Source organism: Schistocerca serialis, chromosome 9 (assembly GCF_023864345.2).
Source record: "Schistocerca serialis cubense isolate TAMUIC-IGC-003099 chromosome 9, iqSchSeri2.2, whole genome shotgun sequence".
NCBI lineage: Eukaryota > Metazoa > Arthropoda > Insecta > Orthoptera > Acrididae > Schistocerca > Schistocerca serialis.
The window spans coordinates 282,252,848-282,276,491 of record NC_064646.1 but is presented as its reverse complement, the minus strand read 5'-3'; the positions used below and the strand labels follow the sequence as shown (position 1 = coordinate 282,276,491).

The window sequence follows — 23,644 nt, the reverse complement described above, 5'->3', positions numbered from 1 at the left end:
TGTAATCTAGTGAGAGCAGTCTGGTATATGTACTCAATTTCTTATACAATTCAATTTAGCCACTGTCATGAGTGATGATGATGATGAAATGATGAAGACAACAAAAACACCCAGTCCTGCAGAGAAAACCCCCAACCCAGCTGGGAATCGAACTTGGGACCCCATGACCCAGAAGCTGAGAGAGAGAGAGAGAGAGAGAGAGAGAGAGAGAGAGAGAGAGAGAGAGAGAGAGAGAGAGACATGCATCAGCGAGGGATGAGGTGGCTGAGATTGTAGTGGAGTAGAATGGGGGAAGGCAACAAGGAGGAGCAAGGGGACCCACAATATGTATTGCCCTAGGGTCCTCATGACTGGCCTTATACCCCAGGTACCAATCAGAATGACAAGCATGTGTATGTTTCTTAAACAACTGACACCATCAATGATGCACATCTCTCAACTTATGTCCAATATGCTGAGCAGTTCTTCAAAAGGACCATCTACACTGCCACAGGCTTCTCTACCATCTTCCTAAAATGTGACTGACTGCACAAATTATGTTTGTCAGTGCTGTCTTGACAGTTGTACAAATTTTATTAATCCAGTGTGACACTCAGACCACACTGTTCCTTAGGCAAGCTGCATACAATTGTTGTGACACGGAATTTCTATGCCCATTCTATATTTATTAACCTGTCCACAGGATGGACTTTGAATCATTCAATAGTTACCTCTAGTGTTCCATACAAATGTAATAGTGTAAATCATGGTTTCAGAGCTGTTGTTTTTTCATTTTTTTGCCCTTGTGGGACCACAGTCTGCTGATAATCCACTTGTTGAGCTCCAGTATCAAACAACAATAGTTTCCAGAACTCTTCAGTGTCTATAATGTGAAGTAGGATACTGCATTAATTGATAGGAGATGGCATGAGGCACCATGAGATATCATCAGTGTACTTCGAAAGCTGTGAATTATAACTGCTCTCAACAAGTTATCACCTTAGGAAACCTGTAGAGGCTGACATCATATTCTTATTCATCACAATCGAGAAGCAGTTTTCTCAATGGCACACTGTCAACCTACATGTTACCTGTAGTGGTAAACTGTAACATAGCAAATACAACTTTTCTGCTTGACTGTCTTTTAACAACTCCAATGGACAACTAGAAATGTATCAAATATGGTCAACTGGAAACTTCATCATCTGTGTCCTACAGGAACACCAATCAATAATACATTCACATCAAAATGGTTTTTTTGTCAGTTCCTCAAGTATGTTAAATGCATATTATTATGTAAAGAAAATTAGTTTTATTTTGTTTAGAGTATGATGCCATATGAATAATTATGATTTTATTTTGTTTAGCATGTGATGCTACACGAATAACTGATTCCACTGAAGGTTTTAGACACCTATACATTTACAAAGTAGAAAATCAGCTACAGTAATGGAAAAGGGCTTCAGGATCTGTTTCAGTCTCTCACAGGTGAGTGTCCAATTCTTCAAGGCCAATGGTTCTCGTGAGGGATAGGAGTACATGATTTAACTGTTCCATTAAGGGTAGTCCTTTACTGTATGTATGGTAGTTAGCACCCCACCACTCCAATGGCAAGTAAGGCTCAACAGACTCCATTGGTAAAGAGCATCATATCATCTTCCTACAGTACAGTATGTCCTGTTAAATTTTATCCGGGTGGTGTGAGAGAGATTGAAGTCAGCCAGTTCTGCATAAGTAATCATGGATGTTAATAAAGCCAAGTGTCTCTGCTCTTTGTCAGATACAAAAAGACTGGTTATCTTATTCTTAGGTTTTATTCTAAGCAGATTTATGAGATCTTAGTTTCACTGAAGTATTTTCATCTATTTTCTGGTGGATGGGGAGAGAGTATTCAATATTCTTCAAGGCATTTTTCTATGTAATATGAGGAGGCTGAATATTGTTCAGTACAGGTAACCATGAGACAGGTACGAAGAGTAATGTGATACAAATGCACATCAAGTTGTCTTTCTATTATGGCATATAGTAGAACAAAATGCAGCTGCTGAATACACTAATGCTAAACATTTGTCAGTATAACACTCTTATCTGCTTCTCATGACGTTCTAGTTACAGGTAGGTTAACAATGAAGATTAGGTTTAACACCTCCTTCACAATATGGTTATTACAAAATGGAACAGTTGGTTCATAAAATACTGGTACAATGTAGAGTACATGATTTTATTGGACGATAATAGCTACCGTTATCACTGTTATTTAAGTAAGACAAAAACTGTTCTCCTTAGTGTAGGTAGTGAGAGTTGGGAACCCTTAACATGTTCCATTATATGTATCCAGAATTTTGAATGTTATCAGATTGCCTAAACTCAAACAGAATCCTTTAATTTGAGCTATAACTAACAAACATCTTACACAACCTGAAAATATCATACCACCCCTGCTGATCATCTGAGAAAAATTAATGTGAAGTATGCAACAAAATTTACTGCTAAACGTAGATCAGGGGCGCACTAAATATTCCTTTGATCTTTTTATTTGAATATGGAACCCCCAGTACTTCTGACAAGTATCTGCTTCTACATTTTCCTCACTTTCTCAACAGCATTCTTAAAGCAAATTGCACATAGTATAAAACAGTATCATTTTCAACACATTCCTACAGGTTTGTTCCCTTAAGTATAGCAGGTAAGATCACAGATGACTGTTGATAAAATGTTAAGTTCAGAGATGTACAGTAATCTAGTTGTGGTCAGTCCAGTTCCAGTGCATCCAGTGTAACAGGTTCTGGTGGTTCATCCATAGCTTTGGATTTATTTAACCTCATGCTTTCATCTTCTTTGAAAAAAGGAACTAGGGCCCGCAGTCTCTCAATGTTTTGTTCTGGAAGACAAAAAAATTATTAGTTGAGAATGAATAAGACCACTGTTATGGTGTCATAAGGCTTAAGCTTACTACTAATTTACTAAGAAAATGAAACATTGCAAGGATATTAAAAAAATAATTAGATAGGGAAATGAAAATTAATTAGATACAAAAATGAACTGAATAATAAATGCAAAAGTCATCAAATTGATTAAAATAACTATAAAGAAAAATAAACCATTTATATATTTTGTAATATTTTTTATCAATTAACAAATCAGTTTTCAAATTTCCTATGCCAGCTCAGTTGAAAACTGTCACAATTATAGATAAAATCAATGTTGGTGAAATATATTAGACCATTCAGAAGTTTCAGCATATCACATGTAAAGCTAATCACCCCACATGCAATACTAGTCATATAAACAGACCCAGCAGATCATGAATAATCAAACCACTGGTGTATCTTACATCCTGTGAGAAAGGGCCACTCAGAACACAGTCATATCAATACAGACTACACTGTAGCTTCTGCAAATCTAGTTATGAGTGTGACCATCATGTAATCATCCACTGGAATGAATGGCTGACTTCAAACAATGGCCAAGATCAAAGTTCACTGGTCGATGGGAGATCATGCAACTGAACAAAACACACTCAACTTCAATATTTGCATCACAAGCCTTACCATCTGGGTCTCCACTCTGAGTTTTATTGATGGTAATCCACATTACATGAATCTTCTCCTCTGTTGCACATTCACTTCACTTCAGATATTGCCCCTAGCCCTGGTGTCTTCCCTTCCCCCCCAATCCATAATCAGTTCCCTACTATTTCATTACTTTCAATCATGCATTTTGGGTATGTGAACATGTCATCATATTGTTTATAAATCAAATATTTCTATTACCTCTGTTCTACAGGCATGGCTTCAGCATTTAGTTCTGGTGTGGGGAGGTCACAGTTTGTTACTGTCTATGTCTTCCCTTCCTCCACTCCCTCCTTCCCACAAATATAACATGTCATCACTCTCACTTTTAAATGCCATAGATATGTGCAGTTCTAATAATAATCTTTAATAATAATTTTGTATATACAAGATATACAAAAACGAAAACTGAATTAATAATTCTTTATCACTTTTCTCCATCGGTGGATTAACACCTTTCCTTGGGTTTTTACTGAAATGAATTGTTATATAATCATTTATAGAAAACAAATAACAACTCTAATAACAACTGAAGTAGCATTAACTACTATTACACTTTACTTTTACATGTGAATCAGATTTTCAGTCTTTGTAACAATACGAGAGAAGGAAAGTTGCTACTCACCATATAGCACAGATGCTGAGCCGCAATAGGCACAATAAAAAGATTCACACAATCATAGCTTTCGGCCATTAAGGCCTTTGTCAGCAGTAGACACACATACGCACATGCACACACACACACTCATGCAAGCGCAAATTGCACGCACATCTGCAGTCTCAGAGCGCTGAAACTACACTGCGAGCAGCAACACCAGTGCATGATGGGAGTGGCAACTGGGTGGGGGTGCAGAGGAGGCTGGGGTAGGGAGGAGGAGGGATAGTATGGTGAGAGTGGCAAACAGTGAAGTGTTGCTGTTTAGGCGGAGGATAGGAGAGAAGATGCAAAGAGGGGAGGGGGTAAGTAGCAGAAAGGAGATTAGTCATTATAAGTACAACAGGAACTACTTTGTCTTCCACGATGTCACTGTGAATGTTAATCACTTGTGGAAACAAATAAAGTAACTATACAATAGAGGGAAACATTCCACGTGGGAAAAATATATCTAAAAACAAAGCAAATGTGACTTACCAGACGAAAGTGCTGGCAGGTTGATAGACACACAAACAAACACAAACATACACACAAAATTCTAGCTTTCGCAACCAATGGTTGCTTCATCAGAAAAGAGGGAAGGAGAGGGAAAGATGAAAGGATGTGGGTTTTAAGGGAGAGGGTAAGGAGTCATTCCAATCCCGGGAGCAGAAAGACTTACCTTAGGGGGGAAAAAGGACAGGTAATACACTCGCATATGGATATGTGTGTGTATGCGAGTGTATACCTGCCCTTTTTTCCCCCTAAGGTAAGTCTTTCCGCTCCCGGGATTGGAATGACTCCTTACCCTCTCCCTTAAAACCCACATACTTTCGTCTTTCCCTCTCCTTCCCTCTTTCCTGATGAAGCAACCATTGGTTGCGAAAGCTAGAATTTTGTGTGTATGTTTGTGTTCGTTTGTGTGTCTATCAACCTGCCAGGGCTTTCGTTTGGTAAGTCACATCTTCTTTGTTTTTAAAATAACTATACAAATTTATTTGCTCAGAGCTGTCATTTCCTTTCTTTCTGAATGTTCAGTGTTTCAAGTAATGTTAAAAGATACCTCTTATCATTTTACAGTAATTACATACACTTGCTTTATTTCTGCAATAATTCAGTTTTTACTTTTTTGTCTTCCTGCTCCATCCTTTTATTCCTCAGTAGTATGTAATGATTATTTTTGTACTCACCCTGTAACTCATTTAAACTAGCCAGTTGCCCTCCAAAATCAGAAGGAAGGCATTCTCGTGGCAAGTGTTCATACAGTGCATCATAATTGTCTGCTGTTTTATGAAAATGGATCTAACAACAGAAACAATAACACATTATGTTATTAGAACCAGATAGAGTAGCATTCTTTCATTTAGGGGATATCTTTCAATTTTCTTAGAGAGATATTGACATAAGCAGAAATATTCATTGTGGCCAGTTTTGGAGAAAGAAATGTTAACTTAAGATATACACAACAGATATTATGAAATTCGATCTTATTTGGTACTTTGAGCTTCAAGCATGCAGGAAGCTTAACTCTGTGATTTGGAGCTCTCATTATTAGTGACACTCAAGAGTGGGACAAATGATGCCCTCCATTCTTGAATATGTTGTTACTATTTATACAAACAACATTCCTGAAGAAGCAGAAATGTAATAAAAATAACCACTCATATAATAAATGGCAAAAGACAAACAATAAAACAAATACACTTCTAACTAAATGCATGCACATGGATAGAGCTCAGAAACTGTTAAATGGCAGGCACAATAACGCAAATAAAAAACATAGGCCTATTTCATTATGTTGAATATACAGGGTGTTACAAGAAGGTACGGCCAAACTTTCAGGAAACATTCCTCACACACAAATAAAGAAAAAATGTTATGCGGACATGTGTCCGGAAATGCTTAATTTCCATGTTAGAGCTCATTTTAGTTTCGTCAGTATGTATTGTACTTCCTCGATTCACTGCCAGTTGGCCCAATTGAAGGAAGGTACTGTTGACTTCAGTGCTTGTGTTGACATGTGACTCATTGCTCTACAGTACTAGCGTCAAGCACATCAGTACGTAGGATCAACAGGTTAGTGTTCATCATGAACGTGGTTTTGCAGTCAGTGCAATGTTTACAAATGCAGAGTTGGGAGATGCCCATTTGATGTATGGATTAGCATGGGGCATGTATTGAGACAGATTTCCAGAATGAAGGTGTCCTGACAGGAAGACATTCGAAGCAATTGATCAGCGTATTAGGGAGCACGGAACATTCCAGCCAATGACTCGTGACCGGGGAAGACCTAGAATGATGAGGACACCTGCAATGGATGAGGCAATTCTTGTTACAGTTGACGATAACCCTAATGTCAGCGTCAGAGAAGTTGCTGCTGTACAAGGTAACGTTGACCACGTCACTGTATGGAGAGTGCTATGGGAGAACCGGTTGTTTCCGTACCATGTACAGTGTGTGCAGGCACTATGAGCAGCTGATTGGCCTCCACGGGTACACTTCTGCAAATGGTTCATCCAACAATGTGTCAATCCTCATTTCAGTGCAAATGTTCTCTTTACAGATGAGGCTTCACTCCAACGTGATCAAATCGTAAATTTTCACAATCAACCTGTGTGGGCTGACGAGAATCCACACACAATTCTGCAATCACATCATCAACACAGATTTTCTGTGAACGTTTGGGCAGGCATTGTTGGTGATGTCTTGATTGGGCCCCATGTTCTTCCACCTACGCTCAATGGAGCACGTTATCATGATTTCATATGGGATACTCTACCTGTGCTGCTAGAACATGTGCCTTTATAAGTACGACACAACATGTGGTTCATGCACGATGGAGCTCCTGCACATTTCAGTTGAAGTATTTGTACGCTTCTCAACAACAGATTCGGTGACCGATGGATTGGTAGAGGTGGACCAATTCCATGGTCTCCACGCTCTCCTCGCCTCAACCCTCTTGACTTTCATTTATGGGGGCATTTGAAAGCTCTTGTCTACGCAACCCCGGTACCAAATGTAAAGACTCTTCGTGCTCGTATTGTGGATGGCTGTGATACAATACACCATTCTCCAGGGCTGCATCAGCGCATCAGGGATTCCATGCGACAGAGGGTGGATGCATGTATCCTCGGTAACGGAGGACATTTTGAACATTTCCTGTAACAAAGTGTTTGAAGTCACGCTGGCACATTCTGTTGCTGTGTGTTTCCATTCCACGATTAATGTGATTTGAAGAGAAGTAATAAAATGAGCTCTAACATGGAAAGTAAGCATTTCCAAACACATGTCCACATAACATATTTTCTTTCTTTGTGTGTGAGGAATGTTTCCTGAAAGTTTGGCCGTACCTTTTTGTAACACCCTGTATGTATAATGGGAAAGGTTGAATGATTTTTTCTACTACCCTTTAATAAAAGTACAAGTTAGTGAGCTGGATCCACTCACATTTTCATGGACACTTTACATAATATAAACTGTATTAATGTACTCAAATTACATTTTACATGTACATAACAATTTGAGTATCAAATTTTCTCAAACCAAGTATTAGGAAAAAATTGATGGAAGTATCGCAGAAATTTCTAACTAAGGAATTATAAGGGCACCACATGTCATCACTAGCTTATGTCATAAAGACAATAGGGATAGTTACTGTGACAATGTTTCCAAAATTCACAGTTGGTGCTACTTTCATGGTTAGTATATTGAAAAGCAAGCAGTGAAGAACAACAACAGTGTGACAATGAGTCACCATAAACATTAACCTCAGAATGGTTCTTACAGAAGACTAATGTTAATAAATGATGGATGGAGTAAAGGTAACAACTCACCATATAGTTGAGACACTGAGTAGTCTGTAGGCATACAAACAAGATGCTAAGCTTTCAGACAAATAGTTTTTCAGAGCTAATAGGGCACACACACGCATGTGCTCACACACATGCAATGGAGTCACAAGAATAAATCACCATTTTGTCTAATATTAACAGATTGTGGAAAAATACCTGAACCAGCTTGATTTCCATGATTTGTGTACTTGCCTTGGAGAAACAAGATGCTGATTAAGCATAACTAAAGGTACCAAAAAACACTCATACATATGTTAATGCTTCAGTTTCCACAAGAAATTTAGAACAGAAAGAGGAGGGAGGAGACTAAATATCACCAGAAATACTCTAACAGGAGGTTCTCAGAGCTTTAAGCTGACACAACAAAGATGGAATATGTGTTAATGGAACATACTTGTAGCAACTTGATTTTGGTGATGGCATTGTGCTGTTTGCATTTGCTGTAGGTAACTTTAAACAACAAATGGAGGAACTTAATACAGAGCAAGTTTGAAAGGAAGCTTAAATTGATTACAGTATGACTAAACTGGGGTATGGTATTGAGAAAATAGTGCAAATTAATGATGAAGTCAGAAAATTGGGTGACGAGTCTGTATCTAGCTGAAGACAGCTACTGGGTAGGCAGTGGGAAAAAAAATACACAGAAGAGGGTGTTCAAAATTGAGTGTCCTCTGTGTGTGAAACAAAATTTTCTTGAAGAACCTGTTAACAGTTTTGTTTTATGGCACTGAGACATGGACTTTCGAGGTTGAAACCATTCAAACAATGAGAGTTGTTCAATGATCAGTGGGTGGTTGAAATTACTAGTACAGACAGGAAAATAAATAAATGATTCAGGGAATAAAGTGGAGTAGAAATCATAATTCTGTGGCTTAACGCAAGAATAACCAATGTCGAAAAATCTAACTTGGAGAATTAGGCATTGTAATTTCGAGGAAAGCTACAATGCCATTATTACTGTTAATATTTATTCTGGAGTTTCATATTTTGTACTAATAAGTATGATTATGATTATATTAAATATGACTATAAATACTAATATTTGTGCTATTTAAAAGTTCTCTAGCACTTTTCTTAATTATAATTTTGCTGACATTGGTTGTTTCTATGACATTTATTAATTATGAAATATGCCTTAAGACAATAAAATAAAATCAGATACCTGTGTAACTAAAATTTGCTCATTTTTTTCATTTCACTCTGATCCCTGTATTTTGATATGAAGAGAAATTGTGTTTACTTAGACTTATGGTTTGACTTTTTTTGGATTCATAAACATTTTATTTTATCTGTTATTACTTTTATGTTGTAATTTAATATACTGACACATTCCATGACCATGGAGATATGCTCCTCAGTTTGGTGCTATGGAACTAGACATGTAAATAAATAAATAAATAAAAAGAAACAGAACAAAATAATGTTGTAAGTTGAGTTATTTCCAGGCATCTCCTTTGTGCAACCGTCACTGTGTGTATATGTCCATAGTAGAGAGAGACGAAACAGCACTTGTAACATTATTTATCACCACTTTCATGCAGTAAGTTCTCTACACAGTCTCCTGGATGGTTTGGTAACAAGATCTGGTAAACTGTCCTACTCTGTGGGTCTGGGTTGCAAGTCGTGATTCACCCATTTTTGTTATATTTAATACCTGGAATATCTGTCGCAGATTGAACAAAAATTTAAAGTATGCATTTCTACATGAATGATGCTTGTATTCAACCATTTATCTTAAGCCTAACAGATTCTCCCAAAATTTTTCATTTTCTGTTAACATAACATCAATGAAAATCATTCTGCTCAAGTTACAGTACCTTTATTGGGCCTAATCTGATCAAATTTCCAATCCCTATGTGTATCTTTTTTTGATAACTGCATGAATGGTGCTGGCCTCTATATGAGTGTGACCAGATTTCAGGAACATATTATCAATATCATCAAACTTACTATTATAGTGTTTTTCCTCATGAAATATATTCATTAATGTGGCTGAGAAAATAATATTGCTATTCTTACAACTGCAGGAATCTCTGAACATAGCTTGTGAATATAAAAAGGTATTTCATTTCCTTCACAGCCCACGATAGTTTCATCCCACATATATAACTGAACAGATTTATCCTTGTTGGCTATGGAATACACAGTTTAAGTGTGAGTTCACAGCAATCATTTATAAAAAGCTGTCCCAATGTATAAAAGGGGTGTTGGTAAACACGTTTGTAAATCAGAGCATAGGAAATATGTGCTTTGATTTCCCTACTTTTCTCTTTGTGGATCTTCTCCTGCTCATAGCTAGATTCTGCTAAATTGAAATGAACTTCCTTTTCTTCTTCTATTTTAGTTTTGCCTTCCTCATTACTGACACCAGCTGTTCTGCCTGTGGGAACCATGGAAGATCCTCCACCAATCTAAATATTGGTTATTGCCACATGAAGTACTTCCATGTCTATGATATGATATCAGATTTCTGAAAGCCATGTTGTGTTGTTCACATTAAATATACAGTTTGGTTAATCTTTCATATCGACTGGAGTCACATCAAATTCCACGAGTGAAATTGACAACATCTTCTTAAACCGAAGCAGAAATCTAAACACAACTGTAAAACATATATTAAATGGGCTCTCAAACCATGATGGTCAACTACTTTCAATTGAAAGTGTTAGCTCTCTTAGTAAGAACAATTCCTGCAGTAAAACTTTAAGAGAAATTAATGCAAATTTGTCAATATGTTCTGTAATTCCCTACAAGAAGATGATTGGGACCAGTTTGAGCTCTTTGAGAATGTTAGTGACAAGTATAATGCTTTTCTACATAAAATTATCTGCCTATTCAAAGCAACCTTTCCCAAAAAGACTGCCTGATTCAGACATTAAACCTATTCTAGTAAAAACTGGTTAACTTTGGGCATCAAAACCTTTTATAGAATGAAAAGGATCTTATTGCCTCACTCAAATCCAGTTATATTCTAGAAAAGGAAAAACATTACAAACTATACTGCTCTATCCTTTAAAAAGTTATAAGAAGGGCAAAGAGTATTTCTATAAAATCAGGAAATGATGTCTCTAATAATAAAATTAAAACCATGTGGGACATAATATAAAGTGAAACAGATAAAATCCCTGCTGCAGAAAACACTGTAAAAATTAAAACAAATGATACCATTCATGAAAATGTTGAAATAATTACTGACAACCACTTTTTGGCATCAGCACTACAAATAAAACTTGTTTTGACAATGAAGCCATGTTATCCCTGCAAAAAGCGATTAAAAAAAAAAAAAAAAAAAAAAAAGCAGCTTAAAATTCTCCTGTCACAGTACATGAAATTGAGAATATAATTAGATGGATGAAAACCAAGAATTCTGTTGGCATTGATGGTATCTCTTCAAGATTATTTAAGGAATGCTATAAGCCAATCAGCAAAGTACTGTACCATATATTCAATGACTCTACACAGTGTGATAGAGTTCCTGAGAGTATGTTATTGTCAACCCTTTCCTTAAAAAAGCTGATAAACAGACATTACCAACTACCAGCCCATCTCTGTTTTAACAACCATATCTAAAATTCTTGACAAATTGGTTTACAAAAGATGTATTGACCACCTCATTCATTATAAAGTATTAAACAGTAGCCGGTTTGGATTTCAACAGGGTGTATCAACAGAACAAGCTATTTTCTTCTTCACCCATCAAATCGTAAGAGTCTTCTAATAATAAATTTTATCTGGATGAAATTTTCTGTGACCTTTGTAAGGCCTATGATAGAGTTAAACATAAAATTCTCTTAGCAAAGGCTAAATATTATGGTATAAGTGACTCAGCTGGCTCATAGATTAAACATATTAGCTGTGGTGCTCCTCAGGGCTCTGTACTTGTCCCTCTTCTCTTCCTCATCTTCTTCAATGATCTTCCCTTGTGACGTAGCTTTAAAACTCATTTTACTTTTTTTGCTGGTGACACCTCCATCCTCATCAACAAAACTCCCAACCAAATTTTGAAGAATCAGCATATATTTTCTTTAATGCAGTACTTAAGTGGTCTGAAGATAATGGGTTTTCACCAAATGTTAATGAGACTCAATTTGTTAATTTCCAAGTAAGTAAGAAAGTGGATGATCAATTAAGTATTAAATGTAATCGTATTGAGTTACTAGAAGTTGAGTCTTCCAAGTTCCTGGGTGTACATATTGACAGGAATCTAAAATGGCCTGAACATATTTTACAACTTCTCAAAAACTAATCAACATTCGCTGTTCATATTATATCCTCTATCTGTGACCAAGACATCACAAAAATGCTTATTTTAGTTACTTCCATGCATTATTGTTGTACAGCATAGTTTTCTGGTGTACTCTGCCACTTTACAAAACATTCATTGCCAAAAAGAGAGTTATTAGGATAATGAGCTAATGAGTGGAGTCCAGCATAGACATTCTTGTAGAAACCATTTTGTAAAGTTAGGAACACTGACACCTTCATGTAAATATATCTACTCCTGTTATGTTTCAATGGTAAAAATGAGCAACTGTACAGAACTAATGATTCACACCATACCCACAATACCAGGAGGAAGATGGACTTCCATAATGAATAAAAAAATTTAGTATTATGAAAAAAGGAGACAATTACATGAGATGCGAGGTGTTCAATGCTCTCCCACCATCACTGAAATCACTTGTCCATGAGCTTCCCAAATTTAAACAACAGTTCAAACACTATTTAATAGATAATTCATTTTATTTGGTTGAAGAATATGTCAACTGTGTTAACTCCAATTCATTTTCCTTTTAATTAAATCTGATGTTCTCTTATGCATTACAATAGTTGGAATCATAGTTAACATTACTATGTCTTTATGAAGCTATTAAGATCTACTTTTATTTGAATTTTTTACGTGTAATTTTGTCTATATCTGTTAATGTGTATTTTGTCTTATACCTATATCTCCTCTTGCGAGATGGTTTTTTTGTGTATACCTTTTGTATAATTGTAATAAACTGACATGTCCTATATTCAGGTAAATGTCTCACTGTATTGGAGTTATGGGATCTAAATAAATAAATAAATAAAACATGGGTACTTTCTTAGCCAGTTACACAATGTATCACAAATTCATGAAAAACTGACATTGATTATTCTTGTATTAAGCCATAGATTTGAGATGGTAATTAAAGTGAAGGGGAGGTGGGCAGGATGTATATCACAGTGAATGGATAGTAGAAGGATTAAGGAAATGCCTTCCTGGAATCTAATAAATGAAGAAAGACCATGATGATGATCTAATAGTAGGTGAGTGGATGATACTGACGATACTAGAAAACATGATGGAGCAATGTGGATTTCTGTAGATGAAAGTTATTAAGCATGGGAAAGCAAAGATGAGGTCTTCATGTAGCAACAGCTGTCAAATGCTTAGTAATGATAATTATAAAGGTAAATGTGAAGTAAATCTCATGCTCATCAATGTGAATAGAGTAGCATTAGGTGCAACTGAACATTGTTATAATTTACACAAGTAGCTTGCAGTGGCTGCTTCCACCTTTTAATGCGTAACTTGATGCATTCCATGGCCCTGAAAATTCTCGTTCATAATAGCATTTACAGAATATAATGTCTGAATGAATGAACAAGAGAACTCAACTTCTTATGTTCTTCTGAATCTGACTGTGGGAGAGAATCTCTTAAACAAAGGTATACGTGGCATTACAGAAATGTGAGTGGTATATTTTGACAGATGTAAAGAAACTGAATTTTTCCTGAATATCTACTTCTCACATTTAAAAAGTTTTAATTTACCTATAAATGTAGGTCCAAAAGGATACAAGTAATGTGATGATATAAATTTAAAGCCTACAAATATGAGTTAATAAGTCCATAGGTAATGTTAAAGGTAATCTGAATGCATCACTGAGAAAGAGAAAATGGAGCATTATATAACCACTTACCATACTATATAATTCCTTCTTCATGAAGGGCTTAATAAGGAGCATTATTTTATCAATAACTGGTATCACATTCACAATATGTATTGCTTTTAATCTGACAGGCAGACCTTCCTGAAATATAAGAGAAATTCTGAGTCTTAGACAAATAATTTGTGATTCAGCAATATGACATATGTAACTTCAGACAAGTTCTGAAATCTTATCTACCTTACCTGAACATACTGGAAAAACTTGTGAAGTAGTAACAGGTTCACTCGTGCAATATGTCCAAGTTTCACTCCTACCATGTCAAACATAATGATGTAACCGGGGAGGGCACCATCTAGGTGATTACAAGCATCAATCGTCATGTATATGAGTTTGACAGAATCAGAAAAGAAGTACTTAGAGGGCTCATAGAGTCGAAGACTGTGGAACAGTATCCGATAACCATGTGGGTCTCTTGCAGGAAATGTATTTACATACCTGAAAAATGAAAGAATGAAGCATAAAATAAATATTACTCTTGATGAAAAATTAAAGGTACATTAATATAATTAGTGACTTTTTAAATTAATACAAGTAAATATCTTTTAATGAATCACATTTCCTCACACTTTTTCTGTACTGATTAAGTTTACAAGTTATTTTTATTTTTCTTCCTCCTCCCCCCCCCCTCCCCCTCCACCCGCCACCCCTCCACATTTCTCTTTCTCTTTATTCTTCTTCTTCTCCTTTTTCATCATTATCCAGTGGTATCACCTGGGCACAGACAGAAATCTTTAAAAGAATCAGCTTTGCATGGAACAGAGTATGAAATGAGCAAAAGGAATTTGACATTTGTTGTCCCACTTGAAGGCCAGCTGGTCCAGTGACATCACAGACATTGAGGTTTGATTCCAGTTATCCAGTTTTTGTTTATGGAATGTCTTCTATATCTGATTTTATATAAGTGTTTTGAGAATGGTTAAAATGTTACAGTGTATTGTGTCAACCTCTGTACAAGAAATAAAGAACTGACATGTGCAAAGGTTTCTTGTTTTAGTGATTTATGTATGGGGTTTCATACTTTTGTCACTAAAATGTAAATGTCATGTGACTAGGGCCTCCCGTTCGGTAGACCATTTGCCGAGTGCATGTCTTTCGATTTGACGCCACTTTGGCGACTTGTGTTTCGATGGGGATGAAATGATGATGATTAGGATGACACAACACCCAGTCCCTGAGCAGAAAAAATCTCTGACCCAGCCGTGAATCTAACCTGGGCCCTTAGGATTGACATTCTGTTGTGCTGACCTCTCAGCTACCGGCGCGCAGACGGTTCTGTCGCTGAAGTAGTAGGTTATCCAACTTCATTACTCATTATCCAATTTCATTATTCAGTGGTGTGTTGTGACCTGCATAGTACTTTTAATATAACTACTAATTCATGGCAGTAAATTTTGCTGCTTCAAAAATGGCACTGAACTATAACAGTATTTGTATTTCATATTCTTAATGACTTTGAAGGGTATCACTGGTAAATAAATTACTAAAATTGAAAACAATGGGCACTGGGTACTGAAGCAATGGGTTGAAGACAATAGGTGTTGAAATGCCACAGAAACTGATAATGCAATATGCAGTGATTACCAGTCCCCAGAAAAAGTAATAGTTACTCAGAGAGACACCACCATATAGGAGAAATCAGTAAAACCATTCAAAATCATCATATGGTACTTAAAAATATGCACATATCAATGGAAGAATGAATCAGATCACGCAGTGATGCAGATATGAACATTTTAAACCAATTTGGCTGTTAATGTTGATTGACACTTATGTATGTAGTGATGAATTTTAACAACTGCATCTGTGACTGGAAAAAAAAGCAACAGGCAGCAAAAAACTGAGGTAAATTTTTCTTTCATGCTGCATTATGAACCTCAGTATGATTTCACAGTATGTATTCGAGGGTTATTTTACAGAATCAAAACTGAAAAGTTAAAGTGAGAAAAGTTCCTGGCAGATGAGTTCCATATGATCTGAGTGAAGAGCAGAAAGCAGGTCGCAAAAGAATTGTGCAAGAATTGGTTCAGAATTATCAAACGGAAGGGGAACAGTTTCTCAAAAGAATTTTTCCACTTGATGAACCCTGAAATGAGATTTTGAGCCAGAACTGATGTCTCAGTCATCACAATGCAGAAGTTCTGACCCTCTATGGCCAAAAACGTTTCACCTCCAACAATCAAAGATGAAACTGAAGATGATCTTGGTGTGTGACATGAATGAGTCATAGCTACAAATCAAGTGCCCCAGGGACATCTGTAGCAGGTTCAGACTACAAGCTGCTCCTGCAAAATACTTTGCATCTGAATATTCATCAAAGAAGACCTGACATATCTGCAGCTCTTGCCTTCATTTTTCATGATAATGGGAGACCATATATTGCCCTACCAGTGAAAGAAGCCTTTGACAAATATGGATGGGAAATACTTCCCCACACATAATTCCCCAGTTCTAGTATGATCCAATCACATTTTTATTTGTTTTCCAAATTGAAGAAACAACTCCATGGAAAAGATGTTGACACAACCAATGAAGTGTCCAGTGAGGTGACCCTAGTAACTAGACAGCACAACAGTATAGGTGTCCTATCCAGAATACAGATGTTGTCAAAATAGTGGAAAGCTGTCATAAGCAAGAGTGGAGATTATATTGTAGGTCTATAAAGGTATTTTGTAATACAAATTGTCTTATTCAGTTCTATCTGACAGTATGCAGAACTTTTAAATGACCCTTTTATCAAAACAGAAATTCAGTTAAACTATAAAATTATGAGACAGACAGCTGACAAGTACTGCACTTAAGAGGGAAAACTCCCCATCACATGCCCTCAGATCTAGTGCTAAGATGGCCCAATGGACAGCCCGTCAAACACTGAAAACAGATCAAGCATGAAAACAGCAAGGAAAGTGGACTGAACTATGAAACATAGCAAAATAGAAACAGAGAATGGTCCAAGCTTAACACGTGCAATATTCAGCAATCATTATCAGCTGCAGTATCATGGTTAAGTGGTCACAAGATTGGACTATGAAGCAAACAAGCCGTGTTCAAAACTTTCTCATGCCATTTATTTTATTTTATTTAATTTATTTTTTTCACAACATTATGAACTGTCCATCTGGTCTCTGAAATGTTTATTCTCCTTCTGTAGTTTTGGCAGGATACTGGTATGCACTTTCAAATAGCTCTATTAGCAGCACTACATTTTGCATTTCCTGAAGAAAAGTACTGGTGAATAATTATGTCAGTTATTTTTAAGATGAGGTTATTTTCACCATCATCACTTTGTTCACAGGGCTAGTCTACTTATCTGAAATTTCTGCAGACTTTTATGCTTCAATGAGGCCAACAACATAGCAAGGTCATGTTGACTAATGTTACAACGACAGATCGGTCAATCACCCAGACTGTTGGTCCTGCAACTACTGAAATGGCTTACAATGTACTGAGACTTGAGCTTACTGAACAAAATTATTTTTTATCCCATGTTAGTTTACAAACATGTGATACATCATTTTTGCAGAAGAACTTGAAACAATAAAAGACTTTGCAGCTATTACCAGTTCATTATCTGTTTCAAGTCAGCAAGAGTTTTTTGTATATTAAAAGTTGAAAACATGTAATCACAGAACCATCTTGACAATATCATGTCAGAAATTGACAAAAATATAAAGGAACATAATTTAAAACAGGAATTATTTTAAAAAATAATGTAAGTTTCCATTATTTAAAATTTCCAGTAATAACAAATACTACGTTATGAATGATAGAAGTTCAGTTTGTAATTTGCATTCCACAGGGATACAAGTTCCTATTTTATCTACAAACAGTACAGTTTTCAGTTAACATTATCATCTTTGCAAGCAGTCTGTACATCTCTGGCTCTAAGGAAAGTGGATGTGAGTCAATACTTTCTTGCAACAACACTCTCATATCAGTTCAGATATATAACACACGTGACTGTTAGATACTGTTTGGTGGAAAAATGTTCAGACCTTTTGAACATGACCTTCTGACTGTGAGACAAAATTTTTTCAGAATAATGTGAAATTATGCATCTAATGACAGTATGGCAAGAAGCAAAGAAAAAAAAAAAAAAGATTCATACACATCAACGAGTGTCCTTCTCTGAAAAATCAGCCTGGCAGACCTCCAAAGCAACAAACAACACTTTGACGCTTTAGGTGAGCATATTTTTGTCTCACTGATCCATTTCTTGCAGGAATGCATGCATATTAGTTGCACTGAATTAGCAGTTAGTCAGCTAGAATAGTGCATCATGAGTTATGCAGTATTGGGGAAAGAGTGTTTCAGGTTGCTGCCTCTCTTCAGGAACCATACATTAGTCTGGCCACTCCACAAATACCCCCCACCTCCATCCCTCTGTTAGTGGTCTATGTCAGTGAGGAACACAAGCCACCTTGGTAAGGTCCATAATTACTGTAGCTAAATGCTATAATTTTGTTGGCTTATAATGTTTAAGTTTGAATAATTCATACAGAATTTTTATATGTTCAAATATAGACATCCGTATCCTTTTTAAGCTGTGCTTCATTACCATCAATTTTTCCAGTGTTACATATTTCACTGGCATTCCTATTCTGCACAGAATCCTGCCCCTCTATGAATGATTTGACCCATTAGCTACCAGCAGCCCCACAGAAAATCTGTAAGTGTCTGGTATTCTGTATCAGTCCTACCATTTACAAGCCACAACATTTCTTAATGTTGCCCAACAGTTAAAAAACTGAATCGCTTGTCTGCCTGGAATTCAATCTGTTTTTCTCAATATTGCTCATCACACTGTTGGCTGAATGGCTGCACTGCTTTCTTTTCTTTTCATTATTTCAGAGCCAGTGTGATTATCAATGACTGTCTCTGATTTACGTTTTAGAGTGTAACCAGCTCTTTTCTCAGCAGTGTGTTAAAAAATTGGCCTGTAGATTTATGTGTCCAATTGCAGCAGCTTTTGATGTATTGAACATTCAAACCAGCAGTCTCACTTAAGAATATCTTGAGCTATGGAGGGAAAGAAGTGATAAACTGAAACTCTTGAGACAGCCCTGGGAGGCATGCACAAAGGCTCACAATTTTTAACCTACCATAAATGTTCATAATCCTCTGCATTGCAAGCATAGTCATATTCTCTCTTCACAGGGACAGCAATGCATCCTACTGTCAATTACCTGATTTTCCAGGATTAAAAGCCAATAATGTAACATGGCAAATAAGAATAGCCTTTGTAAATAGGTTTCCATTCTGCTGGCAGCTAGTAAATAATGATTCCCCTTTGGAAAATTACTGGGCATTCATGTAAATATTAAGCAAGCAGTTGCCTAATATTGAAGCTGTAGCAACTTATTTCATAGTAGTAGCTTTTATGTTAACTGCACTGCATTCCTTTATAACCTGTCTAACATCAAATACAATATACTGCATTACTGACAGATGCTGTCAAGAGAGTGTACAGGCAACTATTTCTCTCTGTTTATTTACTGCACTCATTCCATGTTCTGCTCATTCTCCTTCAATGCAAGTTTCATACCATTTTTTAATGTCAAGACCAAGTTACTTCTGGGGTGTAAAACAAGAAATCCAATATTTTTTGACAGTACATTGCTCCTGAAGGGAGCTATGGAAGTAACCACAATTAAGATATATCTAAATTTGATAGGGCAAAAAAACTCAAAACATGTTATACACAAATAACACCACAGAAGCTTAGTATGTGGTAGTAGTGTATATACACAGCGAATTCCTTAAACAAAGTTCAGCATTTGATGAAGTGGCAGAAATGGTTATTAGAAGCAAAAGGATGGTTCTAACAACAATTGCTTGCATATCTTACCCATCACATTGAAATGATTTTCTTTTGTTATGTACTTCTATATGTCAGTTGTTATTATAATTATACTTCTCAGGGCAGAGACTTTCATAATACATTTCCAACAGTTGACAGTAAACTTAATATGATTCATAATATTTTTCAATAGTCCAAAATAAACTGACAACAATTTAAAATCAATTTTATGCAGTTTGCAGTAAATTTTCAACTTCAATGCACGTTTGTGCTTTGAAAAGAACAATTCATTTTGATTGTTCTTCAGCAACTGTATGTTTCTTTATGGCACCAGGAATGCCCCTGATATGACTTTGCAGATCATCTCATTTCTGATTTTCTTCTGTACACTTATATCTTCATCCAGCTCCAGAAACAAAACTTTTATGGTGTTCTCCATCATACTGGAAGTACATAGCATTCCATGTGACTGACAGAATATCCTCCAGTTGCTCCTCCAAAACAACACAACCTCTGGAAAAAACTGAAGTATTTTAAATATGTCCTGGCTTTGAAACAATCCGGTGAAAAACAAATGTCTGCATGGGTTTTTTATTTCAAATGTTCATTTCTATCATCTCTTGAAATAATGATATTTCCTCCTGAGACACAGTACATAAATAATGAGCTTAAGCACCCCTAAAAATGAACAATTAAGACCATGTCCATGGTGAATAAATCCTTAAAAATAAGACAGCACTATCTTTACTTTAATGTGAAATTTTTTCTTATTCTGTTGTGAATATCTTGCTCCCACATATATTACATAATTTCTGGTAGAATCTTTGCAACAAATTAGTTTTGTCACAATGGAAAAAAAGCCAGTGCTCTTTAAATGGGATGAGTAGTGTCTTACACTCTTCAATATTTACATGAAAAATGTTCTGTTTAATTTTTGTATTTCCTGAGTGACACACTTTTATACATGTTAGTTGCCTAATGTTGCCTATCAATTGTTTCCAAACTTTTTCTACATCCATTTGTAAAATCAATATCTAAATTAATTTCCTCCAATCTCCCCAACAATTTAACTGCCAGTGACTGGCACAGAAGATTTAAAGAACAGCATTGCATGTGGAGTTTCAACAAAGCTCACAATTTGCAGCATTGTCCCCAGAACTGATTGTGGTCCTCTGGTTCTGAGTTGAGCAGAAGGACTGAACTAGAGACTTCAAAGGTTATGTGACAGGCTAGGCTGTGACTTCCTGGACTTGCAACATAGGGATGACAGGTGTTGGGTCTTCCTAAATAGGTCAGGTGTGCATTACACATCAAAGGCTGTTATTCAGGTAGCTGTCTGTGTGTGATGCACATAAGGGTTTTTTAGATTAGGCAACTCTCCATCCAATTCAGAAGATGAAAGGTGTAGGAAACACACAAGTATCGCTGTAACATTGAAAGAAATGCCTCCCACAGGTGAGAGTATTAAAATCCTAATGATAAACTGCCGAAGCATTCAGAATGTCAGAGCTTGAAGTGCTCATGAGAAGCAATGAAGTTCACATAATACTATGTACACAAAGCTGAAATTGATACCAGTGAAATTCATGGGGCAAATTTTAGTGTATATCAAAAGGATAGGCAAATGGGAAATGGAGGTGGTGCATTTGTCACAGTAGAGAAGAAACTCGAATACATCAAGATAGAAATTGCAGCTGCACATGAGATTGGGTAAGAATCAGCATCAGGGGTGGGCATAAATTGATAATTGGATCCTTATATCACCCACCAAACTCATTCCCTGATGTAACTGAAAATTTTAGAGAAAACCTCAGTTCACTTGTATGTAAGTTCCCCAATCATACTGTAATCATTGGTGGAGACTTTAATCATCCAACTATCAACTGGGAAAATTAGTTTTATTAGATGTGGGCATGATAAGACATCCTGTGAAACATCTGAAAACACCTAGAACAGATAGTTAGGAACCCCACACATGACGGAAATGTATTTGATCTAATGGCAACAAATAGACCTGACCTCTTCAATGATGTCCACATCATAACTGGTATCAGTGACCATAACACAGTTGTGGTAGCAATGACTACCTAAGTGCAAATGACCACTAAATTAAGCAGAAATACATATATGTCCAGTAAACCAGATAAAAATCCATAGTGTCATATCTCAATGAGGAACTTGAAACTTTGAGAACAGGGCAGGAGAATATAGAGGAACTCTGGCACAGTCAATCTAAAGAAACTTCTAAAGAAACAGAGATTACTGCATAATAGTGGTAAGACAAAGGATAGGACTATAGAGAGATGCTGAATGAAATGCATTTGGCCATTAAGAGAGCAATGTGTGATGCCTTCTATGACTAACATAGCAGAATATTGCCAAGTGGTCTTTCACAGAACCAAAAGAAATTCTGGTCGTATGTAGAGGCTATTAGTGGTGATACCAAAGTTAGTGGCCAGTCCCTAGCGAATGAGACAGGAAATGAAATTGAGTATAGCATAACAAAAGCTGAAATGCTTAACTCCATTTCCAAATGTTCCTTTACAAAGGAAAATGCAGGACAATTGCCCCAATTCAATCCTCTTACCACAGGAATGATGAATGAAATAGGTATTAGTGTCAGTGGTGTTGAGAAACAGCTGAAATCATTACAACTGAACAATGCTCCAGGCCTAGGTGGAGTTCCTGTCAGATTGTATACTGAATTTTTGGCTGAGTTAGCCCCTCTTCTAACTATCATGGATTCCTCAAACAAGAAACAATGCCCAGTTCTTGGAAAAAACACAGGTCCACAAAACTACTGCCCAATATCCTTGACATCAATTTGTTATAGAATCTTACAAGATATTCTTAGCTCAAACATAATGAGGTATCTTGAACAGAATGGGCTCCTCAATGCCACCCAGCATGCATTTCAAAAACATTGATCATGTGAAACCCAACTCGCACTTTTCTCACATGACATACTGAAAGCTTTGGATCTAGGTCATCAGGTAGATGCAGTATCTCTTGAGTTCTGAAAAGCATTTGACTCAATACCACACCTACACTTACTGTCAAAAGTACAATCATATGGGTTATCAAGTGAAATTTGTGACTGGATTTAGGACCTTTTGGTAGGAGGGACACAGCATGTTATCTCGGATGGAGAATCATGATCAGATGAGGAAGTACAGGGAACTGTGATGGGACCTTTGCTATTCACGTTGTATATTAATAAACTTGCAGACAGTATTAATAGTAAAATCAGGTTTTTGCAGATGATCCAGTTACCTATAATGAAGAACTATCTGAAAGAAGCTGCATAAATATTCAGCCAGACCTTAATCAGATTTCAATGTGATGCAGAGATAGGCAACTTGCTCTAAATGTTCAGAAATGTAAAATTTTTCACTTCACAAAACGAAAAAAATATAGTATCATATGACTATAATGTCAATGAGTCATTGTTGGGATCAGCCAACTCATACAAATACTTGTGTGTAACACTTCGTAGGGTTAAGAAATGAAATGATCAGAGGTTCAGTTGTGAGTAAACCAGATGGTGGACTTCAGTTAATTGATAGAATACTGGGAAAGTGCAATCAGTCTAGAAAGGAGATTGCTTACAAACCACTCATGCCACCAGTTCTAGAATATTGCTCAAGCATGTGGGACCTGTACCAGGCAGGACTAATAGGGGACATGGAACGTATACAGAGAAGGGCAGCACAAATGGTCACAAGTTTGTTTAATCTGTGGGAGAGTGTCACAGAGATACTGGAGGAACTGAACCTTAAGACTCTTGAAACTAGGTGTAAACTATCTGGAGAAAGTCTATTAACAAACTT

General features: G+C 36.4%; 1 protein-coding gene across 2 annotated transcripts in view; it reads right to left on the bottom strand.

The window, feature by feature from the left end:
* Positions 1 to 1,964: 1,964 nt before the first annotated feature.
* The window catches only part of LOC126419161 (alpha-tocopherol transfer protein-like), a 138,441-nt gene continuing 116,761 nt past the window's right edge, over positions 1,965 to 23,644 (bottom strand). For both annotated transcript variants that reach the window (XM_050086286.1, XM_050086285.1), the window contains exons 5-8: positions 14,200 to 14,452; positions 13,988 to 14,098; positions 5,376 to 5,487; positions 1,965 to 2,860 (exon numbers count right to left, since the gene is read on the bottom strand). In XM_050086286.1, coding sequence (XP_049942243.1) covers positions 2,730 to 2,860; positions 5,376 to 5,487; positions 13,988 to 14,098; positions 14,200 to 14,452 — 607 coding nt within the window. In that variant the 3' untranslated portion in view covers positions 1,965 to 2,729. The remainder of the gene's footprint in view (positions 2,861 to 5,375; positions 5,488 to 13,987; positions 14,099 to 14,199; positions 14,453 to 23,644) is intronic.